The sequence below is a fragment of the Oryzias latipes genome, chromosome 1, assembly GCF_002234675.1.
Source record: "Oryzias latipes chromosome 1, ASM223467v1".
In the NCBI taxonomy this organism is placed as follows: domain Eukaryota; kingdom Metazoa; phylum Chordata; class Actinopteri; order Beloniformes; family Adrianichthyidae; genus Oryzias; species Oryzias latipes.
Genome location: NC_019859.2, coordinates 28,445,514 through 28,460,489, shown reverse-complemented (window position 1 = coordinate 28,460,489; position 14,976 = coordinate 28,445,514). Strand labels below are relative to the sequence as shown.

The following is a 14,976-nucleotide window of genomic DNA, read 5'->3' as shown; positions in this document are numbered from 1 at the left end:
TTTTTTTTAAATAAATTTTACAAATGGACAAACTTATTTGTCCAATGTTTTAAAAATTAAGTCTATTACACTTTTATGATACAATTTCTGCAGATGTCAATAACACCTGATTACACGGCACAGATAAGATGAGTTGCCTACAAAGAAGTTCTGAAGGACAGACAGAAGAGGTGTAGTTGGAAGGTCTTTTGTTCCAGTATTTCATTAGGTCATGGGACCTTGTTTTATTTTGAACGAGCTCTCTAGATTCAATAATCTGCTCTTTGAATCAAATCTGTTTTTTGGCATATCGTATTTTTATGTTGTGATGTTGGGTTTCAATGATAATTTCGCACCTATTAAAATGTCTAAGAAGACTGTACGGAGGCACAGCGGTTAGCGCTCTCCCCTCATGGTTTCATGACTCTGATTGTGGCATTTCTGTTTGAAGTTTGCATTTTCTCCCATGCATGTATGTTTTCTTCAGGCACCCTGGCTTCCTCCTTCCGTGTAAAAACATACTTCATAGATAAATTGATTACTCTAAATTGTGTGTGTGATTGTGTGTCCCTCCAACCGACTGATGACCTGTCCAGGGTGCCCCCTACCCAACAGCAGCCAGGCAAAGCCCTGTTAGCCAGCTCCACCACCTGAATGGGATACAGTGGGTTGCAAAAATGGATGGGTAAACTGCATTTTATAAAAGGCAAATGTCTTTAACACATAGGAGGAACTATTTGTGATGCAACACTGACCTCCTCAGGACTCCACAGGTAACCTTCATAATGCCTGCTGGGAAAAGACAGGGGCACACAGGGGTGTGACAACAATTAGCTCTTGATCTTACAGTGAGCTTTTTTCCCCTATGGGATCAAAAGAAAAGGGTCAATTCATGCAGCGCTGTTACTGTGACCCCTTCCACCTATTAAATCCCTTTTTATAAATTAGAACTTCAAAAGATTACACACATTTTTTATGGATAGAACATAAATGAATAAAAATCAAAAAATAAAATCATAAAAATTGCAGTCTAATACAAATGCCATAATATAATACTAGGGGTTTTCATACTGCTTGTTATTTTCAATCAATGTGGACAGTTTTCTCGCATATTTTTTATTTTTTATTTTAGTGATTTAAAATTTAAACAGATTTCTTTATGGAATGTGCTTGATAATGGTTTGCTTTTTAAGAACCTGTTCTTTGAATGTAAAATTTCCCAGATATCAAATAATCAAATAATTTATCAACAAAAACCCCTCCAAATAATAATGTTCTCTTTTTGCTGATGGAATAAGAACAGGAAACTTTGAAGAGCACCAACTAAAAAAATACTCCACAAAAAATCATTTACAAATACACGTTCAAATTCAAAAAACAAATGATTAAGTATTTTCTTATTAAACTCACAATGAGAACAATTATCTGCTTGACAACAAAACTCATAACATCACGGATAAACGGCATAAATAATTTAAAAATGGATTAATTTGTATTTCGGAGGAAAAAATGACATCTTAATTTGAATACTTCCTCTTTTTTGTAATATTGTGAAATGGACTTACTTTTAGAAGATGTTGGAAACAGTTCTCTAACAAACAAAGATCATATAAATAACAATTCCATCCAAACTTTCAAACTCTACGGCTTTAATTAATCCTTGACTAATATCCTAAATTGTTGTTCCTTTTTTATTTAATGATTCTTGTTTACCCTTCGACAGACTGGCGACCTGTCCAGGGCATCCCCTGCCTACGCCCAAGTAGCCGGGACAGGCTCCGGCAGCCCCGTGACCCCGAAAGGGACAAAGCGGTACAGAAAAATGAATGATTCTTGTTTTTCCATGTCAAATAGAAATTGGCCTGGTTTGATTCTTTTCTAGCTGATATAGGAATTGACAGTGAATATGCTGGATAAATGAATCCTGATCAACATTCCAGTTTAGTAGAAAGAATTTCCATTGAGCCTGCCTTATTCCTATTGGCTATGTATCCAGTGAAACACAATTTTAGGAAAACAGAGAGGGCATTTATTGATATCAGCTTATTAATGGCTGAAAGGTGTTTTGCACAAGCTTGGAAAAATATTAACCGACCTAGCATAAATCAGTGGCTAAAACAAACGTTGTATTGTCTTCCATTGGAAAGAATAATGTATATCCATAAAACTAAAAACACCTATTTGAAGAAATTTGGGTACCCTTTCTCAATTATAATCAAAATCTCGACCTAGCAAGCGATTCAACAGGTTTTTGATTTCAACTGCAGGGAATTTTACAATCTCAGCTTACAAGCTTATTGTCAAAGTGTGCTGTGACAGTATCAGACGAGAACAAATGTTCATTGTTAAGTTTTGTTCTATTTGTTTATTTATTTGTGTGCAGATACTTGTTTTGAGCAAAATGGCATACTATGCAGCCTTTTTTCACATGGAAAATGAAACTGGTATTACTGAAGTTGCTGTGTTGTCATGACTCATTCTTTAATAAAAAAGTTTAGTTTCTGCACAGAATGTTTCTGTTATACTTTGACCACATGTTTATTAAATAACTTTACACCTTTCTAAAGTTTTGCATCACTTCATTTGCTCCATTGTTTTGCTGTCTTTGGTAATGTAAACAGATATTTTCAGTCCTAACAGGTATCTTATAACTGGGGCGGCCGTGGTGCAGTGGTAGGGCGGTCGACCTATGATCATAAGCTTGCAGGTTGAATTCCCGCTTTGCATGCCCATGTGTCCTTGGGCAAGACACTGAACCCCACCTTGCCTCTGGTGGGAGGTTGGCACCAGAGTTCAGCACTGGAGCCACCATCAGGGTGTGAATGTGTGTGTGCATGGATGAATGTGACTATAAAGCACCTTGGGCCTTCAAAAGAGGGTAGAAAAGCACTATGTAAGTATTTACCATTTAACTAACTGATGAGAATGATGTTTTGGCAATAATTCACACTTGCTGAGATTTCTTTTTAAACCAGATGCTTTAGAGAAAAAAATCTACAGTCTGAAAGATCTCAGGTATTTGATGACTGTCCTTCATGAATATGGCCGTGTCATCTGCTAGCTAAATAATGGTTAACTGTTCTCCCATTGAGTTTACAGAAATCGGATTTTTTGAAGTCCTGATAATATTTCTTTTGCAATTCCAAAAAGTACTGGTGGGACTGGACTGCCTTGTCTAATTCCTTTGTTAATGAAAAATCTGTGAGAAATGCCACTTCGGAATCTACAGTAACTACACTGTTTGTATCATTATAGATTGTTTTAACAAAACTGGTTTAGGGATTAGGGTGATAAAATCCTGCTTTATGGTGGTTGGAAGGATGTTCAAGACAGAAATTTCATTTATAACTAACATAAACTGCTCTTTCAAACGTGCCCAAAATATTTGTAAATGTTGATGGTAACCCCAACAGATCTTTGAGATTTATAGCTAAACTTCTAATAGCTTTTTCTGCTTCTCCCATTTAATTGCTGCTTCACACAGTTTTCATCCACTTTGGGAGCCAAATCCTTAAATGACTGTAAAAGGCATCAGCAGCCTGAGATGAGTAAGAAGAAGAGTACAACCTACTGTAAAACTAGAACATTTCTCTATTCATTTCTTCCATATTTGTACTTTCTCTGTCAACTAGTAATCTGTTATTAGCATTTTTCTCTTGCCTTGTTTTTTCCAGTCTACAAAAGGAAACTGAGCTGTTCAATCCATTTAGCCCCTGGACCCAATACGTGCACCTTTGACTTTAGAGATGTACATGTTATCCAGTGAGGTTGGCAGGAGTGTAAATCTCTGTTTCTCACTTTCCCTTAAAACAAGATTTGCATCAAATAGAATTAATTTCTCTGATAACTTCCATTTCTTTTTGTTTACTATCTCTGCTCAATCTTTTTTTTTTTTTTTAACTTGTCCTGTCCAACAGCTGGGCAGACAGATGAGAGCTGACGGCCTCTTGTGTTGGACATATTTTACTTTAACAACAGGGGTTATTAATCTTTAGACAAACCAAAGGTATGTCTGAAAAAAACCCTTCTGTAATTGAGGCCAAACTTTATTAATTTCAATGATGTTTGAAAATCCTTAGTGTTGGACCGGACAGAAAAGGAAAGAAGGGAAGAAGAGAGAGGGATGTTAGAGGGCTGGGGGGGGGGGGGGTAAGAGGGTGATAATAGGAGGGGGGGAAGACCATGAAGCAGCATAAAGCAACAAGTTTACTGGTTGTTTATCATTACGGTAAGGTTCAAATGTAGTTCAAAAAGGGCGGGGCCTGTCCACACACACACTCAAATGTTATCTACACATCTGCTGGCTGAAAAAAATGTCCACATGTCAACATGTACAAAAAACCGATAGTGTTCACACACGCATACTTATGCCTTTAAACCAACTAGTGTGAAATATTTCAGTCATTCAATCATGCAAACTATTAGTGCAAAGGTGAGCTAACACCTGTGCTCAGGTGAGTGTTTATGTTTTTCTAAAATGGATGGTGGAATGTGAAAAGAAGGAAGGAGAGTGCCCAGCCACCCCCACACCCAGACCCATGCCGCAGCAGCAGCGGCAGCTGGAATCCCCCACACGGCAGCAGGCAGGGAATAACCGCCCCCCGGGCGACCCAGCCCACCACCCAGGCCAGGGCCAGCAGGACCGCCGCGAGGCCCCCAGAGCCCGGTCTGCTTTACTGAAGTCCTTTGCAGGTCTGACAGTTCTCAGTGATTTTCCAGAAAGCATCTCTATGGCACCTCATAACGAACTTCCAGATGACCTTCTCGGCTGTTCTTGTCATCTTTTTCTTTCAGACCATGGGATTTTCAAGTTCCAGCTTCATTTATGTCTTTCCAGTTAGGCAGCTTTTTCCCTCAGTTCTTGGTTCTCCTTCACTATCTGTGGTATCTCTCTTTCCGTTGTTGCAGTCTTTTTCTCAGCCCCATTATCTTAACCAACCAGGAAATGTTTGCCACCATTATAGAGTTTTCACGCAGCTGACTTTCAGTTTCAGCCAAAGTAACCTCTTCTGACCTGGATTTAGACTCCTGTCTCACCTTCACCATCAAAGGTGGTCCAGTAGATTTTGTGGTAGTTGGTGGTAGTTTCCTTTTCATGTTGGAAGTGACTTCCATCTGAGTATAGTCATGCTTGCACATGGTCTACAGCTGGGATGTAGCTTGCTTCAGACCAGTTTTCTTTAACAGCATTAGAGTAAAATGGCAAACTTACAAAGCTGTTTTCCTCAAAGCAAAAATTCAGTCAAAGCGCAACTGTTTTTCAGTAAGGCCGTTTAGTGTCAGTTTTAAAATTCTACCATTTGCAGCAGAAAACAGAGCAAAAGGTGAGAGCTTAGTGAAAACCTATATAAACACAGGCTGCAGTTACGTGTGCAAATTATCTTTGATCGGATCAAAGATCTGATTCGAATTGAACTGTGTACATGCGCCAAGAAAGACTTTATTGCGGATGCACCTAAATCCATGCGGGCAATGCCATAAAGCGCATCTTGGCTGCACGTAGAAATGTGAGAATAACTTCAGCCTTTATTTTGTCTAGACATGAATCAAAAGACATATTCACATGACTGTTTACATGGTTTCACAGGACTGTGTGGAGCGGCATTTCTCCATTCATTTTTGCCAGCTCACACACCGTCCCAAAGCCGCTCCTCTGCTTGGGGACACAGTTCTACCTGGGAGACACGGCTCTCCTAAGTCCGGCAACTCGCTCACACAGTGCAGCTGGACCAACTGCGGTCTGAAGCCTCCTCCAGACTGCACACCATAACAAAGCACCCTCCCCTGCCCGCAAACACAAAGCCACAAGTCCGGCTGCTCTGCCCAGAGACATGGTTTGCCCACATGGAGCAGCCGGTTGGCCCTGTTCACGCTCCAAAGCCTTCTCTGGAGCGCCACACCGTCTAGCTATGACGTAAAGGCCAGAGCAGTAGTGACTCACAATTGTAATAAACTGTTTACATGCACCCGATCGGATCAACAATGGGCACAACCCACAGTTGCACTACAATTTTAACTTTGGCATATTTTCCTTGTGCAATATTGTTATGACAGAACTTTTCTTAGTTAATCTAAGAATATAAAGCCTGCTGTTGTGAATTAAATAAAATTTCAGATTTTTGGAAATGTTTTTGTTTTTCTGTGTGTTAGAATTCACATTATAGTTGGTGATGGCACAGTTGTTAGGTAGAAAATTTCGAATTGCCACTTCATGTCATAAACGTTGCTGACCGCTGTTCTATACAGTACAGCTATTTAAAAAATTCCACATTCATTGAGAATGTATGTGTGTATTTGTGTGTGTGTGTGTGTGTGTGTGTGTGGTGCGGTAAAATAAGTTGTTTGATATTGTTTTGAATTATCAAACAAACAAGAGTCTAATTTACATAAATCCATGTCTGTGATAAAAGCAGGCAGACTGCTGGTACTAGATGCAGCAGGTTTATTTACTCAGCTCAAAGTCCACAAAGCTAAGTCAGGATCAGGCAGGCAGGAGTCAATAATGAGCATGAGAGCATAAGAAAAGTAACAGGATCAGGATCCAGGTGAGATTTGGGGCGGGCAAACAGAGTCAGAGGCAAACAAGGTCAGGAAACAGAAGATCAGATCAGGCATAACACTGGGTAATGAAGGCAGAGTGGCACAAACAATACTTCACACTGAGTGAGGCTCAGTACAGTGTTTAAGGATGCTGTAAGTGATTGTACATGAAAGTCAGGTGTGTGGCATCCAGGAAGTGTGCGCTGATGTTGCAAGGAGATGTAGTGTCTACAACTCTTGGGACAGCTGGAGACAGAGTTCTGACTTCCGTCAATGTCTCACTTTACAAAGAAAACTCAGATCCAAATGAAGAAATATCATAAAATTGTTTCAAAATATGAATTTACAGACAACATTAAGGGGATTATAAAGCATTTTAGAAAGTGTTGCGTCACATTGCATCACAACTGCTGTTGAGTTGTACTGTAATCATGACATCTGCAACGTCATCTGCAGACCGGAAATAAAAGTCGTCAAACCAGCACATCCAGTGTAGCTCTGCACCCTCCTCACCGACTCCAGAGCTTGTGTGGATGTTTGATTGGATTGACACCAGTCCGACTCACACAGTTGGACAAGATCTCTTGAAGGTAATAACATTTCTTTCTGTTTTAAAGGTTTGGTTTCAAGAAAAACGTATCAGTTCTTGTGATGAATTGTCAGCATTTTTCTATTTAATTTTTGTAATTGAAGCAGGGTCTTCAAGTAGGTTGTTTGACCTTTTTCAAAGCATTTTCCACTGAGTTAGCAAAGGTTTGGAGTCGCATCATGATGCTAGAAATGTTTGTTCAGTTCAGAAGGTAATCCTCAAAGCCAAAACCACAGAAACCAATCTTCACTTTTAACTAAAACCATAAAGAGGTGGAGCTATGAGCAGATTATGGAATCATCTCCTTTGCTGGATTATAGCAGATGAGATTGAGGCACATGCTTTATTTGTAAAACACCATTTAGTAGTAGTAGTAGTCTTTTTTTATTTTGGACTAGTGAAACAAGTGTAAAATAACAAAATAAGACAAAAACGAGACAAAACTTGCAAAAACAAGAAAAAGACAAGTAAATTATATAAAACAAAACAAAACAAAATTATATAAACACCAGTCCAAAAGGGAGTGAGAAGAAGAAACATCTTATAAACTCTCACCCCCCTTTACCTTAAGCCCTTACTTTCCCATCATCAGAGTCCAGTGCCCTACCCAAGTGTATATGTACATATATACATGTAATTTTCATTTCCAAACAACATACAAATGAATAACAAAACGTATTGTCAAAGTAGGCAGATTTATAAATGCTGACATTCTGTATTTTTTTGTATTTGCACATATTTATCCATGATCATCTTTCTGTATCTATATTTAAATTCTTTTATGTTTGGACATTGCTTCAAGCATTTACTGGCTCTGTTCCACAATTTCACTCCACAAATTGAAACACAGAATCTCTTTTTATTTGTACGTGCTCTATGTATGACAAATTTATCTTTTTCCCCAAAATTGTATTTTTCCTCTTTTGTATTAAATAACCTTTGGATATTTGTGGGTAATAAATTGTTTTTGGCCTTGAATATTATTTGAGCGGTACAATACTCTACTAGATCGTAAAATTTGAGTAATTTTGATTCTATGAATAATTTATTTGTGTGCTCAAGGTAACTGACTTTGTGTATGATTCGTATTGCTCTCTTCTGAAGAATTGAAAGTGAATGTAACGTTGTTTTATAGTTGTTCCCCCAAACTTCTACACAATAAGAAAAATATGGTAAAACTAATGTACAGTATAACATGTGGAGTGATTTGTGGTCCAGAACCAGTTTAGCTTTATTTAAGACAGAAATACTTCTGGATAGTTTGGCTTGTATGTAGCTAATATGTGCTTTCCAGGTAAGTTTGTCATCAATTATGACCCCAAGAAATTTAATTTCATAAATTCTTTCAAGTTTCACCCCATTTATGTGCATGTCAATGTTAATATTTCTACCCTTATGGTAACCAAATAACATCATTTTTGTTTTACTTAAATTTAGTGAAAGCTTATTTACATCAAACCACAGCTTCAGTTTTTCCATCTCCTTCTTAACAATTTCAATGAGTTGCTGCAGATCATCCCCATCACAAAACACATTTGTATCATCAGCAAATAGAACTAGCCGTAATTTGTTAGAAACCTGAAATAAATCATTATATATAAAATAAACAATATTGGTCCCAGAACCGACCCCTGAGGGACACCACAAACAATGTCCAAACATTGGGAACAAGCACCTTCAACCTTTACAAACTGCTTTCTGTTGCTCAAATAGCTTCTGATCCAGTCTAGCACTAACCCCCTAATGCCATACCGTTCCAATTTATAAATTAATATACAGTGGTTAATTGTGTCGAAAGCTTTTTTTAAATCAATAAATACCCCGATTACATGTTTTTTACTATCAATAGCATTTGTTATATTTTCTATTACATTCATCAGGGCCAGTGATGTTGATCGATTTGACCTGAACCCATACTGTCCTTCGTCCAGTATCTTGTGCTTTTCGATCAAAGAGTTTAATCTGGTTATGAACATTTTTTCCAATATCTTTGATAACTGCGGTAACATAGAAACTGGCCTATAGTTTGTGAAGTGATGCTTGTTCCCGGTTTTGTACAATGGTATAACTTTTGCAATTTTTGCAATTTATGGGGCATAAGAGTGTTTGCTGAGAAACCAAAGCATCCTCTGCCTTGTTTTGTCTCCTTTTAGAAAAAAAAATGCAACCAAACCTGCTTTCCTGCCCACGCAAAAGGAAGTTCTAAATTCTTGGGTTTATAAAATACAACCAGGTCTGATGCTTGCTTCTGACCCTGATCTGTGATTTTTTTGTCCCGTCTTACCTATTTTCTTTCAACCTTCAAAGCTGTAGGTTTTCTGAAGATCCTTCGAGTTTACCTTTTCACCAGAACTTGACAAAATGGAGCAGAGCACATCAACCAGCCAACCACAACCGCCCTCTTATCCAGTTTCACAACAGATGTACCCACCATCCCAATCGGCATCATACCAGACAGCTCCTCCCCAAGGTAATAGTACAGAGATGTCATCTGAGCACCTGCACGCTCCATCTCTGAGGTTACCTCTCTTTCAACAGTTCAAACTGCACAATACCAGCAGCCGCAGATTGACCCGCAGATGCAGATGAAGCCTCAACTTCAGCAGCAGGCTCAGCTTCAGCCACAGCCTCAGTTTCAGCAGCAGCCGCAGCCTCAGCTTCAGGCACAGCCTCAGTTTCAGCAGCAGCCTCAGTTTCAGCAGCAGCCTCAACAGCAGCCGCAGCCTCAAGTGGTACAAACCGGTGAGCTACTGCTCCTTTCGAAAGACCATTCGATTTTGGTTGAGGGTGGATGTCACAAATGTCTGTCCTGTGCCTTCAGGGAACCGGATGGTGGTGGTTCAGCCGCATCCCACTGATTGCCCTGGACAGATGCTGTGCCCCCACTGCCAGAACACTGTAGTGACGAAGACCGAGCACAAAGTGGGGATGCAAACCTGGCTCATCTTTGGTGTGCTGGGAATCATCGGGTAAGTAAAACCCTAAAATGGCAGAATATCTGCATCCCTCCAGCATGGAAGCTAAAAGTTAAACAACAAAAGACTTAATCTAAATTCTGACAAGTGTTTTTATCTTTCACTTCTTGACTTAAACAAACAACATGGAAATAATCAACACAGGTTGAAATTAGATACATTCTTTCAATACCTGGTGTCAGCCTCCAAACTGAATTGTTTTTATACTTTACATAAGATGATAGAAACCATCTCATGATAAATATACAAATACAATGTTAAGGAGAAAATCGTTTTTGTTTGTATGCATAAGTATGTGTGTGTGAGCTGTCGTTGTATTGTGTACATGTTGACATGTTGGTGTGTTGTCTGAAGAAGTTTGGAGCCAACACGTATGTTTGTATTGTTTTAATGTGTCTGTGTACAGGCCCTTCCGTTTGGTCCAACAAAAAAATGTATACAAACAACATTAATATAAATAAAAGTTAGCCTCAAATACAAGAGGGGTTTATACAAATACACACCTTGTGTGTCAGAAGATTCATAACTTTGTAGTGTAACAGTAAAATCTGTCCAACACAAGAGGCCTTCAGCTGCTGGACAGGATTGAAAAAAACCTACAGGGAAGACTAAGCAGGCTGGCTGTTTACAGGACTCTACAGTATGTCCAAGCAGATAAATGGAAACTAATGGAGGGGCAAAATTTGGCAAGAGAAGAGATGACTATGCACTTCAGTAGATTATCAAAAGGCCAAGATACAAGAAACTGCAGACTTCCAGAAAGAGTTGAACGAGGTGGAAGAACAGCTGCAAAAACCACAGCAGAGGGATTCAGTAGATGGGCTACAACTGTCAGGTTCCTCCGGTCAAGTCACTTCTGAGCCTGGACCAAAGGAGGAATCACCTCAACTGGGCCAAGAAGAAGGAGCCCTGGACTGGACTCCTATTTTCTGATGAAAGTATGCCTGTCATTTGGGAATCAAGGTCCAAGGGTTTGGAGGAAGACTGGTGAGGAGCAGAACCCAAGCTGTTTAAGATCCATTGGGAATTTCCACAGTCAGTCAGGATTTGGGCTGCCATGTTTAGCGCTGGTGTTGGTAAACTCTGCTTTCTTATAATAATAATAATAATGGATTGGATTTAGCTTTTCAAGACACTCCACATTCATACTTGGTGACAGTAGCTGCCCTGGGGAAGACTGACAGAGGCGTGGCTGCCAGTACACGCCTACGGCCCCTCTGACCATCACGGGACATTCACGTACATTCACACACCAGTGTGGCTCCACTGGTGTGTGAATGTACGTGAATGTCCCGTGATGCTTCAATCCAAAATCACTGCAACAGTCAACCAAAATGTTCTAGGGTACTTCATAATCCCTTCTGTTAAGGATCTGGATGGAGATGCAGATTTCATCTTCCAGCAGGACCTGGGGCCTCATTTATAAAACTTTGCGTAGGATTTGCGTCAGAAGTGGCGTACGGATGAAACATAGGACGTGCGTACGCACAGAAATATTCGGATTTATAAAACCGTGCGCACGCATATCCTACGCATCTTTCCCTTTATAAATCACAACCGATTCTAAATGCAGCGCAGCTTTTGCGGCTACATGACACACCCATAGTTGCCCATAAATAGTCCGTGAAACTCCCACAAATTAATATTCATGGCTTGCTAAATCTTGGCAAACACAGAGAGGAAATCAAAAAAACATAACTTCACTCAATGTGAAGTAGAAGTTATCGTTGGCGAGGTGGAAAAGAGGAGAAAAGTGTTGTTTGGAGGGCACAGTGTGGACATTACTAATGCCAAAAAAGCACGTGAGCGGCAAACGGTGGCAGACGCCATAAATGCTGTAGCCTCACAACCTCGGACCGTGGCCGAAATAAAAAAGAAATGAAAGAAATGATCGGACATCAAAGTCGAGGCAAAAAAACGTCTAGCGCTGCATCGGCAGAGTGTGTCTGCCACGGGGGGGGGGGGGAAGAGACACCGGAGCTGACCCCTCTTGATGAGAGACTGGCGGCTATTATTGGGGAATCCCTATTAAGTCCCCCTCATCGGCGTCCTCCTCCCCCTCCGTCACTCGGTGACTGTGGTGACTGAGACGGAGGGGGACGCCGACGCGCCAGACGCACCGGGTGACACAGGTAAGAGAAATAATTAAAATGAATGCAGTCAATTCACATGTATGCAGGCTACACAATTACAGATTATTAATATAGAACAATTTTATTTTAGTTGCTGGGTGTTCCAGCGGGGCCAATGATTACGATGCTGCAGCTGAGCAGCCGCCTGGACCCAGCGTCTCCACGGCACGCGGCTCTCAACCCTCCAGCAGTGGACGTGTCCTCACCGATGCAGTCCTTGACATGCAGAGGGAAGTCAGTAGTTCAATCACAGAGGTGGCCAAGGAGTTGGGTGAAATCAAGACTGACTGAAATAAACTGCACGATGAGGGAATTCTTAAATAAATAATATTTTCACACCTTTTGTTGTTCTTTACAAGCGACGCATCACTTCCAAACGCTGGCGCACAGCAGCAGCATTTGGCTCAAATGCATGCAATCGGCGCCAGGGGCTAGAGGCACGTTTTTAAGCTGTGCCACATTGTGTAGCACAGCACATGCCAGCACGATTTGGCACACACTGTCACTTTCACGTGTTTCTTCCATCTGCCGACGGTGTCGCCGTTTCTAATTTCACCCGTTTTTGTGCCTACGCCTGGGTCAGAGCTTGCGTGGAGGACCGCACATTTTCCCGTCAAGTTTGCTTTTTATAAATCTCAACTATTGCGTAGAGAATGGCGTACGCCTTCTTTTGTGCGTACGCAACGTTTATAGATGAGGCCCCTGGTCCCTGTTCATACCATTGAAGTATTGAAGATGGACATGTCATTTTGAAAAAAACTAATTTTCAATTATTTGATGTGATTATGTCTGTCTTTTTTTTTTTTTTTTCAAAAACAGAGAAGTAAAGGGGGATTTCTCTACATAATTCTAATATTTGGAAATCCTGTTTTTGTGGGTTGAAACGCGAATTAATGTAATAAATAAAAACTAAACAACTAAGTAGTGGGCCCTGAATCTATATTCTATGAACATTTTTTTTAATGGAATATCGTGGAAATGAATATACTTTTCCATGATATTTGATTTTTTTTTGGCAATGGTCTCTTTTGTGCTTAATTGTCTTTCTGTTTATATTTATTAATGCAATAATACTGTTAAGCCTCAAACAAGCCATGTCCATTTGACAAAGTTATACAAAATCATTAATCATCCATTGTTTTTGTAGCCTCTTTCTTCTGTCCTAAACATGTTTTCCGTCTCTTTTCTTGGTCTTAGTGGTTTTAATGCAGCAAACCTTTAACCTTACTTTGAATAGATTTCGAAAAAAAAACCTAAATTCTTCCACAATTACACAAAGCCACATGTGTTACTGTTATGTAATAGGGAAAGCCGTTTTAATGCCAAAATATTATCTATCTTAAAAAGCGAAAATGACATTTTGTCTAACATTTTTCTATACCTACATTTTCGTCTGACATTATATGTTTGGAAATGCTTGAACTAGCTCTTTTTTATCTGACTTTAAATAAAATTTGGTTAAACCACCACTATATCTTACTTTAAGATATATCTAACCTGCTGCCGAGTTTCCACATTAACATATGCACATATTTACCCCTCTTTTCTTCACACAGATGCTGGCCCTGCTGCCTCATCCCCTTCTGCGTTAATTCCTGCAAAGACGTGCAGCACTCCTGTCCCTCCTGCAACAACGTGCTGCATGTGCACAAACGCATGTGATGACCTGAATGCCTTGCAGTCTAAATCCAACCAGCTTCTCTCTATTTTGTACATTAACCTATTCTTCTCTTTGTCTGATGTGCAATCAAGTTGTGAACCTGAAATGTAAAAATTTGAGAAAATAATCAAAACAGCCTCTTTTCATGTAATGATTGCTCTCCTCCTGTACAGTAAACATCAGCTGCAGTTGAATTTTGAGTCAAACTTATTTGAATTCCTCTCACATAAACCCAAAAGGTATAAGTTGGTCAAAACTAATCTAGTTTTTTGTTTCATGGCAGCACATGTGTGATCAGGTCTGATTAGTCTTTGAACAGAAGAACATTTGGAACGTCCAGGTCAGGGTTAGGTCAAGAGGGGCATCTGATCTAAAGCCAAAGGTAAACCACGTAGGTTCATTTTGGGGTGATCATTGAATAAACAGCAATGATCAGTTTTGTCTTCATGCTGCTGTTTACTGCCTTTTTGAAAACCAAAAAGATGACTTTATTTATTACCATAAATTGTTCAACTTGCCCATTTTGTTTAAATTGTGATCAAATATGTGCACTTAAAAAATTACGAGGCAAGCTTTTCTAATTTGTCATTGTACAAAAAGTAATTAGAAAATTGCTATTTTTAAAGGTTTAGTATTAAAGTCTACCTACTTTAGGCCTTTAAACAATTTAATTACTTTTATTCGATTTTAAAGTTACATTTACCTTACTAGGGTAAAGCTTTTAATAATAAGATTCATTAAAAAAACTAGCAGAAATACATTTTTGTCTTGTTGCATACCTGACTGTTGCTTCATATTAATTACATCAAAAAAAATTAACCTACCAATAGTCTTTGTTCTGATCAGAACGTGTTTTTCAGAATCAGTTTTTGTCACTTTCATCACTTCGTTTTTTGTCTCTCGGATATAAAAAAATAAATCTAAATATAGCATCTGAATTCATTGTCTGCAGTCATCTGGACATTCTGGTTTTGCGGTTTCTGCTTACGACAAAAGGTTTGGCATGTTTGCAGACCAGGCTTTCCTGGTTGTTCAAACACGACTGGAATGTGAGTATTCCTTCTGTGGCTTTGCGGTGTATGAATAGATAGCAACAGATAG

General features: G+C 39.4%; 1 protein-coding gene and 1 long non-coding RNA gene across 2 annotated transcripts; both read left to right on the top strand.

The window, feature by feature from the left end:
• Positions 1 to 7,015: 7,015 nt before the first annotated feature.
• LOC110014097 lies at positions 7,016 to 9,775 on the top strand. Its single transcript, XR_002289240.1, has 3 exons — positions 7,016 to 7,109; positions 9,416 to 9,578; positions 9,647 to 9,775. It is a non-coding gene; the product is annotated as an uncharacterized LOC110014097 (long non-coding RNA).
• Positions 9,776 to 9,790: 15 nt separating this feature from the next.
• LOC101160215 (cell death-inducing p53-target protein 1 homolog) lies at positions 9,791 to 14,069 on the top strand. Its single transcript, XM_023959560.1, has 3 exons — positions 9,791 to 9,850; positions 9,930 to 10,077; positions 13,772 to 14,069. Exons 2-3 carry the CDS (start codon positions 9,938 to 9,940, stop codon positions 13,875 to 13,877), a joined length of 246 nt encoding a protein of 81 aa, XP_023815328.1. The 5' UTR covers positions 9,791 to 9,850; positions 9,930 to 9,937; the 3' UTR covers positions 13,878 to 14,069.
• The last annotated feature ends 907 nt before the right edge of the window (positions 14,070 to 14,976 follow it).